At 39.1% G+C, this 17,533-nt stretch overlaps 1 protein-coding gene across 1 annotated transcript in view; it reads right to left on the reverse strand.

The window, feature by feature from the left end:
* The window catches only part of LOC137326599 (TOG array regulator of axonemal microtubules protein 1), an 87,773-nt gene that overhangs the window by 58,133 nt on the left and 12,107 nt on the right, over window positions 1-17,533 (reverse strand). Inside the window, exons 3-4 of the mRNA XM_067991863.1 lie at window positions 3,883-4,023; window positions 2,410-2,706 (exon numbers count right to left, since the gene is read on the reverse strand). Coding sequence (XP_067847964.1) covers window positions 2,410-2,706; window positions 3,883-4,023 — 438 coding nt within the window. The remainder of the gene's footprint in view (window positions 1-2,409; window positions 2,707-3,882; window positions 4,024-17,533) is intronic.

The following is a 17,533-nucleotide window of genomic DNA, read 5'->3' on the forward strand; positions in this document are numbered from 1 at the left end:
CCTCACTACCCAACTCTATCCTCCTGCCTGGCTACTGTCCCAGGCAGAACTGGACTGTTCCCAACTTCAGCGTCCTATTCAATCCCATATCGTCTCCATCACCAAGGCTGCCTACTTCCACTTCTGTAACATTGCCTGTCTCCACCCCTATTTCTGCCCATTCATCAGCAAAATCCTCATCCATTCATTTGTTACTTCCAGATTCAACTATTTCAATTCAAAATTTTGCTGCCCTTATCCTATCCTGCACCAACTCTTGTTCACCTGTCATCACTGAGTTACATTGGCACCTGATCTCCCAATGCTTCAGATTTTAAATTCTTAGCCTCCCGTTTTAAATTCCTCTTGCCCTTTCCCATCTCTGAAACTGCCTGCAGTGCTACAGTCTCCCCCCGGAACTCTCCATTCCTCTGACTCTGGCCTCTTGTCCACCCTCCTCCCTTTGCCCCAATAACTGGCGGCTGTGGCTTCAGCCACCTAGATCCCACGCTCTAATTCCCTCCTTAAGCCCCTCAGCCTTTGTTCCTTTTAAGACCTTCTTTAAATGTTGATGTTTTCTTTTCCTGGTTTAGTGTATTTTTGAGGGAAAAAGAGTTTCAATTACAAAGCTCCTCCATTGGATCTGATCCATTTCATGGATTCAATGGGAAACTGATGCACTGAGATGACATTAGCGAGTGACATCAGCTTTGGCATGGCTCCATGGACACCAGCAGCACTTCGATGCCTTGTTCCAAGAGGCCATTCTCCATTTGTGAGCCCAGATATCAAACATCGTGGTTTACACAATTCTGGGATGCATCACAGCAAACTAAACTTGTCCTTATCCGATTTCCGCACATGTATTTTATACAGTATACATCGATCAGGAGCAGGAACTCTGGCTGATTCTTCCCTTGTGCCCACACTTCCTCCATTCAGCCCACCGAGATCAAGGCTAATTGTTACTGTCCACATTGCTGCATCAGCTGAGATAAGCTAAGTAACCATGGACTAGAAATAAAGTCTGGAAGCATCCTGGTATGCATATCTCAGCACCACACCACATGGTGTATTTACCCATTGAGTATTTGGGTAACCCTGGCTTGAGAATCTTACTGCAATAATTTCCACCTTCAAATGTCAGAACATCTATTTTGGGAAAGTTTAAGCTTGTGTGAATAGAAGTAAAAAATGTTTTAAAAGGTTAAAGGATGTATCTTGATACCTATCATATACATATTTATCAAGCCTAGTTATGAATGGTAGCCAGATGAACTGGGAGACAGCAGGAACTGTACTTAAGTTGTTTTCTGTTTGAAGATCCCTCCTATGGTATATACTAAATGCAAATTACCCAGTTTTGGTCTCTGTCAGTGTCGCTCTTAGCCAGTCATGAGACAGTGTACAAGTAAGGCGTGGTGTTGGCTCTCTTCGCTCCTCTCCTACTACTCTTCCTCCCCTGCCCCTCTGCTTTGGAGTAGTACCGGTCTTAGTTTTGTACTTATTGACAGTGCAGTGGGCGAAGTCAGGAACTTGGTAATGTGGAGAATCACATACAAATTTGTTTCCTATCATTCTGCTGTATCATGCACTAGACCTGCTAAGCACTTTTGTATGTGTCTCTTATTTCACTTTATTAAAAAAAAGCACTCTCGCAATCAGTGTTGTTTGAATATGCCCTGAAAATGAAATTATAGTTTTCAAAAACTTATTAAAAAAGGGAAAACTCAGTGGTCTCAGCCATTACATTTCTTCATCATGGATCATATGTCAATTAGTCTCACACGATGACATAAGACCACTAATAAATAATTCAAGGCAAGCATCATTCTTCTCAAAGTGGATATTAATTCATAGCACAGAGGTACTTTTAGGTCCTTAAGTACATTTATAGTTCAAGTTGAACAATTAAAAAAGTTGAGGTAGCTAATCTGTTTAATATTACTATTAACTCGTGGGACGCACAAGGTGAGAATGTAGTGGTGTATAACACCTTCTCACTCACTACATGATACCGTAAACAGGGAAAAAATATTTTTACTACTTGGTGAGTCAGTAACTAGGGGGCATAAATTTAAGATCACCTACAGAATGGAAAGGATTAAAAACACAGGGTTGTTAGGTAATAAAATACCCAACTAGAAATAGTGGTGGAAGGAGAAGCTATACTAGCTTTTAAAAGGAAAGTAGATTAATATTTAAAAACCATAAGAGTATGGGAAAATGAGAGTAAGTGGATTGCCCGTTCAGAGACCCGGTGTAGGTATGATGGGCCGAACAGCATATTTGGTGCTGTAAAATGCTATGATTCCATGGAGGTGGGTGTAGAAGAATAAAGAGTTTTTAAAAAGCTAATGTTTTTAACATTTCCTATAAATACTGAAATGAACAATGTTAATAAGCTTTTGACACTTACAGCTCACTTACCAAAAATGAGCAAATCGTCAGACAACTGGTTGGTCAACCTCCGAGGATTGGGTTTAGAAACCCCTTCAAAATGTTTGGTAGGCCACGAGTTAGAAAAATTAACGCTTTGTTCTTGAAATTTCTTTGAGGATCCTTCAGATACAGAGGCATGGATTGGCCTAGTTCCAGCTGGCAATGGAAAAGATGGAAGGTAGTGAGGCCCTTGGCTGGAGCTGGAAGTTGGGAATGGTGTAGGTTCGATAGTCACAGGATTGTAGAAAGCATTGTTCTTGCTGGAAAGAGCCAAGCTAGAACGAACTGGTAAAGAAAAAGGCACTTAAATTATTTCGTTTTTTCAAACGCCTAGCTGAATTCAAAAAGCATTATAATGAGAAATAAAAGGAAGTCATCTAAATGTATGTAGAGGATACAAGAGGTAGATCCCACAAGCCAAAAGTGACTAAATGTGTGCTTTATAACAGGCTCACTTCTACTCCTTACCATATATCACATTAATATTTCTGAAGATGTACATTATACATATTTTTTTAAACTTAGTTTAGATAAAAATGAACAAATTGAGTCTGTTTCTCTTCTAGCTCATGAGGTGAATGGAGTGGAGGAATGAAATCTTCAATTTACTGAGCTGTCCAGGCCCAACTATTCTTTAAATGTGGTGCTACTGCCATAAGGTGCCTAAATACAGGAGACTTACAACAACATATTTATGGCCTAATGCATAAAGACAAAAATGAGCAGCTTTTCCTTTACAAACAAATTGATTATAAATTTTTGTATTTAAATTGTGCATGAAGCTAAGAACTCATGTGGAACTATGACTTAGTTTTGAAGCTGGACTATAGAGGTGTTCTCGGAGACTGTATTTATTTTTGAGCAGGGGGGATGGAGGAGGAAAGGTAAAACTGGAAATAGCTCTTGCTGTGATGTAATAAGGTGATTTTGGTATTGACTCCTTTATCAAATAAAAAATAAAGCAACATTCATAAAATTACTTAACTCTTCTCTTACTATGCCTTGGCATACTTGTTCTAGTTAAGGTATGGTGCTGTATGTGAACAAAAAGAGAGTGCTCTCATTGCTATATTTAAATGCTTCACTGAACTATGGTGTTAAACCTCTTTACAGACACATACACTATATGTAACTTAAAGTACACTGAAAGTTATGATATTACCTTGTATCAGGCAGTAAAATAAATCTACTTGTTAAATCATGTAATTTCATTATGAATTTTCAATGACAGTAAAAAAAAACAGTAACCAGAAGATGGTCAAAAGTCATTACAATTCCTTACATTATAGACGCCACAATCTGCAGGCAGTAAACACTTTGGTTTGTGGTTTACAGCATCACATTAGCCCCTTGATATGTTACTGCCTTATAACACACTACAGATTGTGTGCTAGCCTAATGTAGCATCCTACGTATTCAAAGGAATTTAAGCTAATTAACAACTCTGTAAATAACTGATACCTTTGTCTTGTGACGATTGGTTTCCAATTCCCAAAAATTGTAGGTCAGAATCCACACTATGACTTTGTGTATTTAACATTCTGGAAGAACCAAAAGGCATCCTCTTGCCTAAAGGATGAGACAGAAGTGGTTCCCCAAATCCTAGTGACAAAAGGAAAGTAAATATTTTAAGTGATTATCAATTCATTCATATATTTTCCCTTCACCAGTTGCGATTGTAATCTTTAAGATTAAATCATAGTATTTGCTGCAGTAACAAAATGGGAGCTCCTATTCCCCTTGTTGAACAGAATCAAGCTTAATAATTAGTATCACAAGACATTTTTACTGAAATTGTATCTTTTTTAGGAAACTACTTAAAGAAAGGCACTCAACATCATGTATCATTCCCTGGCTAAGAAATCATACTGGCAGAAGACCCTGTAACTTACTCTCAAGCCTCTGTAAAAAAAAATACCCTGTAATCAGAAGACAAGGAGACTGGCCTGGAGGGTGATCTGTATTCTAACATTCTCTCCTCCAAATCAGAAAAAACATCTTGCATCTATTTGGTAGCTTTGTCGAAAGGCAAGACTGCAAGTTGTCCATCAATATTCTCCATCTGAGCATAATGCTGGAACTCCATTCAATGGGCCAGATTTTGCTGTGAGCGACAAATGCTGTTCATTAGACTTGCACTTGCGCATAGACTTTCTATGGGGTTTTACACAGCAAGTTGCTGTCAGCCAAACATCCAAATAGCACAGCACCCTCTACAGGGCATCAGGGACCAGTGTGAACAGTGCAAGCAGCTGTGTATCTCCTTAATCAGATTGAAGAATCGTTAATGAGCAGCGCAGAGTCTGAACCAGGAAGTTTAAGTTAAAATAGTGAATTCAATGACAAATCAGGAACAGAAAGCGAAATAAAGGGAAAGAAAGATTGGGTTAAGAGACAGAAAGAAAAAATAAAAACATTTTTCTATTTAAATTTAAAAAAAAATCTCCAACAATAATTAAAAACTGAAGGAATGAGACTCCACACTTGTAAAAGTTAATTTTCAGTGCCAGAGAGGTTGTTTAGCAGTAATTAGGACTGATCACGCCATTAAAAGGGTATAGACTGCAATGGACAAGCACTAACTTTTTGTGGCTAGTTTAGTCTGTACCTACGAAGTCAGTACAGGAACTTCATGCCGTTCAATATATTTGAATGGGGAGCCAGATGGCAAGATGCCGTATCGCACAGCTTACGGAAGACAACGCACCTTGGACATCAACTTCTGGTTTTTGCATTTAAAAGCGCATGTGCACTCGTTGGAAGTTGCTATCCGATTTGCACATAAATAACGTTGAGTACTGTTAGCCTCACCATTATTTTCACAGCAAAATCTGGCCCAATATGTTTCTGCACCCAGCTGGATCAAGAATTTGCTACATGGAGAATCAAAGACATGGCCACATCTTGCCACTTAGCTGTGTAGTCTGTTTATTCAACAGCCAACTCTTTTGGAGAATTCTCTTTACCTTCTTATTTCACTCAATCTCATGTAATCTCTTCCAGCAGGGATTGGGGCTGGCCTGCACCATAAGCAGCTCTATACTGAAACTTGGCAAAAGCCATGGTCTGGAAGATACCACACATTCTCAGAATCACTTCATCCTCATGGAATACTAGAAACAAAATCTTCAAGAGACTCTGATTTCAAACCAATAATCTTGAAATTAATTAAAAATATACCTCTTAGCTCTATCATTCAACAAGATTACATAATAATTTAATCAGTTGGTTACTACTTTAATAAGACATTAATAAAGGCCACCCCTGCCCGTTATAAGATCCAAGAAAGATGGATTTTGGCAAATAAAACTAGGAGCTTGATTGGTGTATGGCCAACTGCTTGGTTATCAAAATCCTGCTTTTAAGGTGAACATTCTTAAAAAAAAATAATTCTTGGGAGTAAAATTAAAACTCTGCCCAAAATAGTGTCTTCAACCAACAGGCCATCTATCTTTACTTCAATCATGCAAAAAGGCTAATGGAATATTGGCCTTCATCTCAAGTGGGTTGGAAGTCAAATGTAAGAAAGTGATGTTTCAGTTCTACAGAGCCTTGGTCAGACCCCATCTGGATACTGTGTTCAGTTTTGGGAAATGTGACCAGTATTATACCAGGGCTTAAAGGGTTCAATTATGAGGACAGATTACATAAACTTGGCCTGTATTCCTTCGAGTTTAGAAGGTTGAGGGGTGATCTAATCAAGGTGTTTAAAATGACAAAAAAGGATTCAATAGAGTGTTTACAAAGAAGCTATTTCCTTTGGTGGGGGATTCCACAAGAGGGCATAATCCTACAATTAGAGATGGCCATTTATGACTGAAATCAGGAAGCACTTTTTCCACACAAAGGGTAGTGGAAATCTGGAACACTCTCTCCCAAAAGGCTGTGGGTGGTGGGCCAATTGAAATTTTCAAGATTGAGATCAATAGATTTTTATTGGGTAAGAGTATCAACGGATATGGGACAAAGGTGAGTAAACTAAGTTGAGGTACAGATCAACCGTGATCTAACTGAATGGCGGAACAGGCTCGAGGGGCTGAATGACCTACTCCTGCTCCTATGTTTAGCACAGCTTCACTTTAACCTTTCAACTTGCATCATAAAAATTTGAGGTTAGTCTAAAACCGGTTCAATTAAATGTTCTTCAGTGCTACTGGTTATTTATACTGCAAGACTCTCAACAAACTACCTCAAGCTTGCATGTCTACTATCTGATATGTATATTCTAATTGTCTTTAGGTAACTTACATTGCAATGAAAATGTAACTTTTGTTTTCACTGCATCCAATGAATCATAACACTGATTTCCGAACACATTTGTAAAAAAATTAAATTAGTAATGGCTTAAAATTCAATCTATGTTTCAACATATACCCATAACATAGCAACACTTCTGCAGAATATTATACAATTATACACCACATAATTGTATTTTCAAATAACCTTTAAGTATAGGAATGGCCAAAGTAAAGACTATTAATACCGTAACTAACTCAACATTATCATCCATTTAATCACAGGGTAAATCCATCTATAAGACAATATAATGCAGTTAAAAATCAAGCCTGGTCTTGCCCAGAATGTTCACGCTGCTATTGTCAACATAGTGTATAATTCTTTTTCACCATGATGATTTGATATGATTAAGGCAACAAATGTCAAGTCTACTTTCACTGGACAATTCTCAATAGAAGGAAGGCTTTTCATATAATCAATAATGCCCTTAAACAGCTTTATGCAATGATTGCTTTAGTTTTTCTTTATATTCTATGCAGGTGCATGAAACGGTGATGCATCCCCCTCAAGAAAATCTCTGACAATATTCTCTCAAACTCAACCAGTGGAGCTGCTGCTCTGTGCCTTAATAAACTGCTTCTGTCCCTTTAAAAAACGACATGGAAGCATTCTAAAATTCTCTGAGTGGCAGCCACGGTTCCTCAACCTACAAGATAGCTTTGAGGTCTGAGGACTTTGCATCTGTCTTCACTAAAGAGGACGATGCTGCCAATGTCACAGTAAAGGAGGAGGTAGTAGAGAGATTGGATAGGATAAAAATAGATAAAGAGGTACTTAAAAGGTTGGCCCGGATGCATCCTAGGTTGCTGAGGGAAGTAAGGGTGGAAATTGCGGAGGCTCTGACCACAATCTTCCAATCCTGCTTAGATATGGAAGTGGTGCCAGAGGACTGGAGGATTGCAAATGTTACACCCGTTCAAAAAAGGGGAAAGGGATAAACCTCCCAAACCCGCGACCTCTACCACCTAGAAGGACAAGGGCAGCAGGCACATGGGAACAACACCACCTGCACATTCCCCTCCAACTCACACACCATCCTGACTTGGAAATATATCACCGTTCCTTCATCGTCGCTGGGTCAAAATCCTGGAACTCCCCAACAGCATTGTGGGAGAACCTTCACTACACGGACTGCAGCGGTTCAAGGCGGCAGTTCACCACCACCTTCTCAAGGGCAATTAGGGATGGGCAATAAATGTTGGCCATGCCAGCGACGCCCACATCCCATGAACGAATAAAAAAAACAGCAACTACAGGCCAGTCAGCCTAACATCAAAGTTTGCAGATAACATGAAACTTGGAAATGTAGTAAACAGCGAGGGAAATAGTAGCAGACTTCAGGAGGACATGGACAGACTGGTGAAATGGGCAGACAGATGGCCGATAAAATTTAACGCAGAGAAGTGTGAATTGATTCATTATGTTAGGAAGAATGAGGAGAGGCAATATAAACTAAATGGTACAATCTTAAAGGGGGTGCAGAAACAGAGACCTGGGGGTGTACACGAGTCTTTGAAGGTGGCAGGACAAGTTGAAAAGGCTGTTGAAAAGGCATACGGGATCCTTGGCTAAATTGTCCTCTCTTTTAACATCTCATACCGTGGAGAGAAAACATGAAAAACTAGATGGACCAATATAGAACCACTTCAGTTTACAGCATAGAAGAAAGCCATTTGACCTATCATGTCTTTACTAGAGCAATCTAAAACTAATCCCACTGCTCTGCTCTAATTATAGCCTTTTATCTTCCTTTGCTTTGAATATGTATCCAAATTTCCTTTAAAAGATGCAATGGAATCTGCCTCAACTATTCCTTGTGGCAAAGCATTCCATGCTCCAACAGCCCTCTGTGTAAAGAAATTTTTCCTAACTTTCTCCTCAGTCTCTGACAATTTTAAATAGATGACCCCTTGTCACAGACTCCTCAACCCGAGGGAATACTCCTTCCCTATCACCCCATCAAAACTTTTCATAATTTAAAAAAACTAAAATTTCCTCAGGCTTCACTGTTTTAGTGGAAATATCTCAAGTCCCTCATCATAACTAGTTTCTTATCGCTGGTACCATACTGGTGAACCTATGGTGTTCAAACTCTATAGCTTTTTAATATTCTTTCTACAATGGGGCACCAAAAACTGCACACACTAACTCTGACCTAACCACGGCCTTGTACAAATTAATCATGACCTCTGCGTAATTTGGCTGCTGTGTTTGCCTACATTACAACAGGCACTACACTTCAAAAGTACTTCCTTAGCTGTGAAGTACTTTGGTGCATCCTGAAAGGATGCAAGGGCTTTCTATCTTTGCTTTTGTATTGTATGCCCTATTTATAAACTCAAAATGCTAGAGAGGGGAACTTCAGAAAGGGCGCCTTGAAAAAAATTATTGACCAGCCTTTTCTCACGTCTTTTGATAGTTGTGGTGGGCGGGGGGGGGGGGGGGTGCTGTGGTTGATGCAGAGTTGGAAGGCATTGGGACTGATGTGTAGAATAGGGAACAGTGATATAGACAGTATTGACTATATAGTACTTCTTAGTTACCTTGAGAAATGATCTTTAACAAGTGAACATTGAACCACACAATTGACCTATGCTGGGTACTGCTCCGCTTATGTGGAAAATTTCACAGTTCAGGCTCTCTCAGCTCTTTATTCTTGTTCACAGCAAAGAGTGTCTATAAGCAAACCAATTCTCACTATAATTTGAAGATTGCAACCTTATGCATGCCATGAATGGAAGTAGAATACAGGACTTTTACTGTCCACTCCAAAATGCAGAGAACACCACACTGTCAGACTTTTTTTTTTATTTGTTAATGGGATGTGGGCGTCGCTTGCAAGGCCAGCATTTATTGCCCATCCCTAATTGCCCTTGAGAAGGTGGTGGTGAGCCGCCTTCTTGAACCGCTGCAGTCCCAGTGGTGAAGGTTCTCCCACAGTGCTGTTAGGTAAGGAGTTCCAGGATTTTGACCCAGTGACGATGAAGGAACGGCGATATTTAACATTCAGACTGGGATGTTCAGGCTAAAACTAGTCACATTTATTTACAATTATATTATAATTCTTGTGTAATAAAAATTCTTTAAATAAGACCAAGAACAGCAAATAGCCAGCAATAGGCACTTGACTAGCATAGTCCAAACTCATGTTCTTTTCAGAATCTTTTAACTGAGTCTTTGATGAGTGTAACATGGGTACTTGAAGCTCCACTCAATACTCCAAAAGTAGGTACAGGCAGGCAAACAAGGATCTGAGAACTAAACATGGTAAGATTGTTGCCTAGGTATATTTTTGGCTTTCTTTGAAGTGGAGTCTGGCTTCTTTGAAGAACACTCAGATCATAGCAGTCCTTTTGCAATCAGCATGCAAACATGTTTTTACCATCCAGGTTGAGAGAATATAAACAGCAGCTCCTTGACTGTCTGTTGGTTTCATTTTCTTTTGCCTATCAAATAGCTTGGCTCAGAGAACAGCCCTCAGGTGTACGAAGGAGTCAGTGTTTTGCATGCATTTAACATTTCATTGATACAAATAAATTGCATTGGAAATTCCATGTAAGTGCATGTAATGAAACTGGATTGGCTAATTCCCCCACCCACCCACCGAAAAAAAGCCATCTCTGAACAGATTTGTGTATCGTCTTACTTCGCCCATATTGACGAGGAACTCCTAAGAATAGAGCTAATAAGTACATTTTAATTTCACAATATATTGGTCTATCTAAAATTTAATATGAATATATAGTAAAGATTTTATAGTTTCAAGCAAAACAGAGCTCTGCTTTAATCACAGTACCGACACAAATGAGGTTCACTAGTTATATACTACACTGATACAGGAGTTAACTTCCATTTTTTTAAAATTTGGTTAACACAGAAATTCCATTAACATAGGATACACTGCTCAAGTGCATGGATAAGTAAACCTAAGTGTTCACAAAGATCACAAAACCAAACTAAAATCAAGGAAATCACTGTACTGTCCTACAGACTACTGTAATTGTGCACAGCTAATTCAAACTCTCAAGGTTGGTGATTTGAAAAGAATGCTTCAATAAAAAAGGCAGCAACACCCAACGCCAAAATATACCTACGGTATGCAAAGTGACACATTACCACCGGCATACTTACCAGGTCTCAGAATTAAGGGAAGCAGAGAGCTAATAGCACTCAGTGTGGAAGCAAACATCGTTTGTCTAGCTACTAGTTACAACTTTCTCTAAAAAATATACGCCACAAACTTTATGCAATTACTATTCCCATCTCAGCATTCACAACAGTCATAGTTCTAAACAAAAGTCTAACCTGGAGATCGAACACAGACAAAGTGTTCTGTTGCTTTTGGAAATTAATGGTAAGCAAAAGAATTTGAAATTTGTTTCTACAAATTAACCAAAAACAAGCTGTAGATAATTTTTATTTTATACAGTGGCATTGTATCAGACTGTTTTTCTGAGAAGAACCTTTCACTCTTGTGTACCATTTAATCATATTTTGTATGTGCACTTTGTACTTCTATAGTGCTAAAAGTATATCACATTGTCTAAAATGAGGGTATATAACTAATATGCAGATGCAACTAATAAAAGGTGTGTGGGACATTGGAAGGCCAAAACAATAAAATTATTGTTCTTTGAGGATGTAACTAGCAGGGTAGATAAAGGGGAACCAGTGGATGTAGTATATTTGGATTTCCAAAAGGCATTCGATAAGGTGCCACATAAAATGTTGCTGTGCAAGATAAGAGCTCATTGGAGGTAATATATTAGCATGGATGGAGGATTGGTTAACGGTCAGAAAACAGAGGAGTAGGGATAAACAGGTCAATTTCAGGTTGGCAGGCTGTAACTAGTGGGGTGCCGCAAGGATCAGTGCTGGGGCCTCAGCTATTTACAATCTGTATTAATGACTTAGATGAGGGGACCGAGAGTAATGTATCCAAGTTTGCTGACGATATAAAGGTAGGTGGGAAAGTAAGCGGTGAGGGGGACAGAGAGTCTGCAAAGGGATATAGACAGGTTAAATGAGTGGGCAAGAATGTGGCAGATGGAGTATAATGTGGGGATATGTGAGGTTATTCACTTTGGTAGGAAGAATAGAAAAGCAGAATCTTTTTTAAATGGTGAGAAACTATTAAATGTTGGTGTTCAGAGAGATCTGGGTGTCCTCATACAAGAAACACAGAAAGTTAGCATGCAGGTACAGCAAGCAATTAGGATTGCAAATGGCATGTTGGCCTTTATTGCAAGGGGGTTGGAGTACAAGAGTAAGGAAGTCTTACTACAATTGTACAGGGCTTTGGTGAGACCACACTTTCAGTACTGCGTACAGTTTTGGTCTCCTTATCTAAGGGAGGATATTACTTGCCTTGGAGGCGGTGCAACAAAGGTTCACTAGATTAATTCCTGGGATGAGAGGGTTGACCTATGAGGAAAGATTGAGTAGAATGGGCCTATACTCTCTGGAGTTTAGAAGAATGAGAGGTGATCTCATTGAAACATACAAGATTCTGAGGGGGCTTGACAGGGAGAAGTTGATTCTCCTAGCTAACGAGTCTAGAACTAGGGGGCATAGTCTCAGGACAAGGGGACGGCCATTTAAGACTAAGATGAGGAGGAATTTCTTCACTCAAGGGGTGGTGAATCTTTGGAATTCTCTATCCCAGAGGGCTGTGAATGCTCAGTCGTTGAGTATATTCAAAGCTGAGATAGATAGATTATTGGACTCTAGGGGAATCAAGGGATATGGGGATCAGGCAGGAAAGTGGAGTTGAGGCCAAAGATCAGCCATGATCTTATTGAATGATGGAGCAGGCTCAAGGGGCCGTATGGCCTGCTCTTGTTCCTGTTTCTTATGTTCTTCTGTAATGTGTTCTGGTGATGTCACAAATCACAAGAATAAAGCTTAGGCCCCTTAAACTCTTTTATGGTACCATAACTGTTTTAAGATTACCACAACTTGTACCAATAAAAGAACTTAGTGGAATTACTGCTGCGTACGTTTTTGTAATGTTTCAGTTACAAAATATAAAAGGAACAATGGTAAAATAATCTTACAGTTGTTAGGCAATACTGTAAAATGGAATCATTATGGGACTGGGCAGCTATTTTACTTTTAACTTTGTTTAAGATGACTCCAATTGTTAGACAGGGTTAAGGATTTTTCTGGTTTAAAAAAATACTTCACAATAATACTAACCCCTTTGTTACATGACAAAACACAAAAAAACTTGGTCATAATGGTGGTAACAAGAAACAAACTTGAAGTGCACAAAAATGGGAACTGGGTGCAATTACACCAAAATAGACGGGAATGTGATCTCCAGGTACATAAAACAGCTTAAGGGGCCTAAGCTTTAATCTTGTGATTTGTGACATCACCAGAACACATTAATTTTATTGTTTTGGCCTTCCAACGTCCAACACATCTTTTATTCTCTGCATATTAGTTATACACACTCATTTTAGGCAAAATGCAATATACTTTTAACACTACAACACTACAATGTACATATACAAAATATGATTAAATGATATGCAAGAGTGAAATGTTCTCAGAAAAACCACATTGCCACTGTATAAAATAAAATTATCTACAATTTGTTTTTGGTTTATTTGTAGAAATACATTTCATATTCCAATACCTCTTGCAGCATATCCTCAGTATATATAGGAAAAAATATTTTAAAACCACTTTTGCTTCATGGTGTCAGCTTGACTTCATGGTCGCACCCGAGTCATAAGATCACGGGTTCAAGCCCCACAGCAGAAAGGAAAGCTTGGTGGCCATAATGGTGGAAACAAGAAACTAACTTGAAGTATTTAAAATTCTGCTTAATTGATCTATATTCTATAAATTGAACCAATAGTAAAAAGGTTTCTGTAGCAACAATCACAGGTCCCTTAGCCAAACAAAGTGTTCCCATAGCACAGTCAGTTCTGACTTCTCCAGAGCCTTTAAATTTACTGCTTTCATTATGTAAACCAAGTTCAGAGAAGAATACCTTTGGAATTTATTCAACTATTCTATGTTTTGTCCTGCAATATTTCTAAATAACTTCTCCTGTTTACTTAATCCAGTTGAGCATTTTTCAGTCTGCTGAAAAGTTGGAGTAACTATAAAAAAACTCCTCAGGATACAATACAATGTTGGTGTCTAATTGATCTTCAGCTTTTTATCTAGGGTTTCATCTAGCAATATGATATTAAAGTTAGATCATCAATATTTGCACTCAGCAGTTTTCATACAAGTTTCAGATCAAAGACCTGAAGAATTGAACAATGAAACTCTCAGGAGAAAAAAAAAAGCTTTTTTTTTTAAAACTCACTCCTGCTGCTTAACTCAAGTTAATCATTTTAATCAACTTTTATAATGCCTAGCTAAACTTTTTGTTCGGACTCCATTGCACTTTCAAATTACTTGTACCGTGCACCAACCGTTCACAATATATAGTGCAGCTGGTTACAGATGCTTTTCTTTTGGTCTTTAAATGTGGGTAATGCTGGCAAAGTTGCATTTCTTGCCCATCCCTAGATGATGGTAGACCTTCTCCTTGAACTGCTGCAATCATTAGGTTGATGGTGGTCCCAGCAATGGTATTACATAGTGATTGTAGGATACTGACCCAGTGACAATGAAGGAACAGCAATATATGTCCAAGTCAGGACGGTGTGCAACCTGGAGGTAATTGCATTCCCACAACTTTGTTGCTATTGCCCTTCCAGTGATAGAGGGTCACAGAGGAGGGAGGTGCTGTTGACGTAACCTTAGTGAGTGGCTGCAGAGCATCCTATCTATTGTACATATTGCAGCCACAGTATACTGGTACACTGAGTCCATGGCCTGGAGATGGATCAAGCTTCTCAAATGTTATTACGATTGCACCCATCCAGCTAAATGGTGAGTATTCCATCACACTCCTGACTTGAACCTGGTAGATGATGGATTGAGGGGTCAAGAGGTGAGCAACTCGTCGCAGACTACCCAGCCTCTGCCCTACCCTTTAGCCACTGTACTGATATGGCTGGTCCAGTTCATTTTCAGGTCAATGGTGATTGCCAAGACATTGATTTAGGGGACTCAATGATGGTTGTGCCACTGAAAGTTAAGGGGAGATGGCTGGGCACATATGCAACACGAATGTTACCTGCCACTCAGCTCAAGTATAGATGTTATTCAGGTCCTGCTTAGGCTGGGATGGGCTGCTTCATTATTGGAGGAGTTGTGAATGGAGCTGAACACTGCAGACTCATCGGTGAACAGCACCACACCTGACTTCATGACGAAGGAAAGATTGAGGAAACAACTGAAGATGTTTAGGCCAAGGCCACTTACCTACAGCGATGACCTGGCGCTGCGACAATTGCCGTCTGCCAACCATGACCATGTTCCTTTGTATCAGGTATGACTCCAGCCACTGAAGAGTTTCCCTTTGATCTCCACTGACCTCAGTTTTTCTAGGGCTCCTTGGTGTCGTACCTGGTCGAACACTGCCTTGATGACAAGGGCAGCCACTGTCAGTTCTCCTCTGACATTAAGCTCTTGCATCCATGTCTGGAACATGGCCATGGTGAGGTCTGAGCATTGGTGAGCAGGTTATGAGTGAGTAGGTGTTGCTTGGGGGCACTATTGATGACTCCTAATAAACATGTTTCTGCAAGTACAACAATGTCAGGATATTGCTTGACTAATCTATCTGACAGTTCTCCAACCTGGGCACCTGTCTCCAGATGTTAGTGAGGAAGATTTTGAAGGGTTGACTGGAATGAGATTGTTCGCCAAGTGTTCTCCTGATACGATGTGTGGGTTGTTGCCAATTAGCTCACCTGATTTTTTCCTAATGTTATTGTTTATGCATCCCACAAAAGTATATTCCAATTGCACTATGAGTGTATCACCTAGCACTGATAATTTTAACTTTGGGCAAGACTTACTTGAAGTTTGAAATACTACTTTCACTTTGTGCTTGAAGTAAAATACTTACTTTTATTTTTAAAAAATGTAATTATTTATCAAAAGCTGCCCAGAACACCAGTATATAATCATATAATCCACAGAATTGGAAGTGACAGAACAGAATGTAGCCATGCCAGTCATCACTTTGTGCCAGCACTAGCTGTTCAACTGCAATCATCTACTCTAATTCCATTTCCCCGCCTTTTATATTTTTTCAATTACTCATCCAATTCTTTTTTAAATGGTGTTTTAATGTCTCCCTCAATAGCCACTTGTGGTAAAACATTCCATGTTCTAATAATCCTTTGTTACAAATTTATGGGTCAACAGTAGATATTCGCTCAAGTTCAGCATCACTGGTCCCTCCCATAAATGGACCTCACATCCTCTAAATCTCAAGAGCACCTTTACTGCCCAATATTTAATTGCATAATAGTGTTACCCGAGGATAAGAATATGATTCCTTGGGGGTGTACTGGATATTATAATTTTGCATGTACCATCAGGAGAGGAACCGAAAAGCACCCTAGTGAGATGAGGCTAATTGAAAACCAACAAATGGGTTTAATTACATGAAATATATTAATGAACAGAGATCATTCTTCTAGTGAAATACATATGTTTCTCATCAGTCTTTGTATCATGAAAAGTAACAGATATGTCAATCTGCCCCTGTTAACAGGTTAAACTCACTTTACTGGTTAGTTGTCCCAGCACTAACCTCTCTCTTGCAGGACATAGGTGTTCATATCTCAGCCAGGAGATATAGTCTCTCTCTGGCTCTTAAAGTGAAACCTCTCTCTGTCTCTGACTGCTTCAGACTCACTTCTACAGAAAGATAAAGAGAGACAAAGGCTGACCTATGACCTCTCAGCTCAGCGACAAGGATTGGCTCTTCATGCTGCCAATGAAAGTTAACAACTTGAGAAGAAACCCTCCCCCTTGGTGTGGGAGCTATGGCAACTGCATTGTTTGTCTAGCTACCCCTCTCCATCACCACTGGGCATACTGAATGAAAACCATTCTTGCATTAAAAAGGTACAAACTAGTATAGGATATGCTTGATGGTTGCCTGTTGTCCCAAAGTTGATGTGGTATGTGAGAGTGTACATAATTTTAGTATTCCAACTAATGGTCCCAAATAACATCCTAGATGGCTTGACCCTTTGTGAATGAATTTAATTTCATAGCAAAATCATAACATAAATTCAACCAAAGACACTTCCAGGCCAAATAGATAAAAATCCCAATAAGTCACTTGTGAAAAAATTGCTTCTAATTTCCCCTTTTGTTCTTCTAGTGCAAATCCCGAGTCTATATTCTCATTACTGATTTGTTAACAAAATGAAAACAATCTTTCACTATTTACCCCCTCAAAATGTTTCATAATTTTGAAAACATCCAGTAGAACCCCCTTTCATTTCTAGTATAAAAAGGACCCAAATTTTTCAAGCCATTCTTCATAACTATAACCTCTTATTCCTGATATTATACTAGTGAATCTTTGCCATACTTTTTCCATGGCTCCACATTCCTTCCCAGAACTGCATGCAACTGTGGCTTAACCAATCTGTTGAAAAATGTAAGATCATTTACTTATTTTTATATTTAATGCCCTGTGCATAAATAAAACATTTTCATTTTATAGCCTTTTCTACTTGCACTCCCATCTTTAAATGTCTACGTAACTGCACCGCAGATCTCGCTGATCCTTTCCTCAGGTTAAGAATCTTACTGTTTAGGACATATTTCCGTTCATCTCCCTCCTCCAAAATGCACTAATTCACATTTCTCTGCATCTGCCACCTAACTACCAACTCTGTTAACCGATCCCCTCCTGCATTCTTCGTCAGTTTGCCAT

Source organism: Heptranchias perlo, chromosome 10, assembly GCF_035084215.1.
Source record: "Heptranchias perlo isolate sHepPer1 chromosome 10, sHepPer1.hap1, whole genome shotgun sequence".
Taxonomy (NCBI): Eukaryota; Metazoa; Chordata; class Chondrichthyes; order Hexanchiformes; family Hexanchidae; genus Heptranchias; species Heptranchias perlo.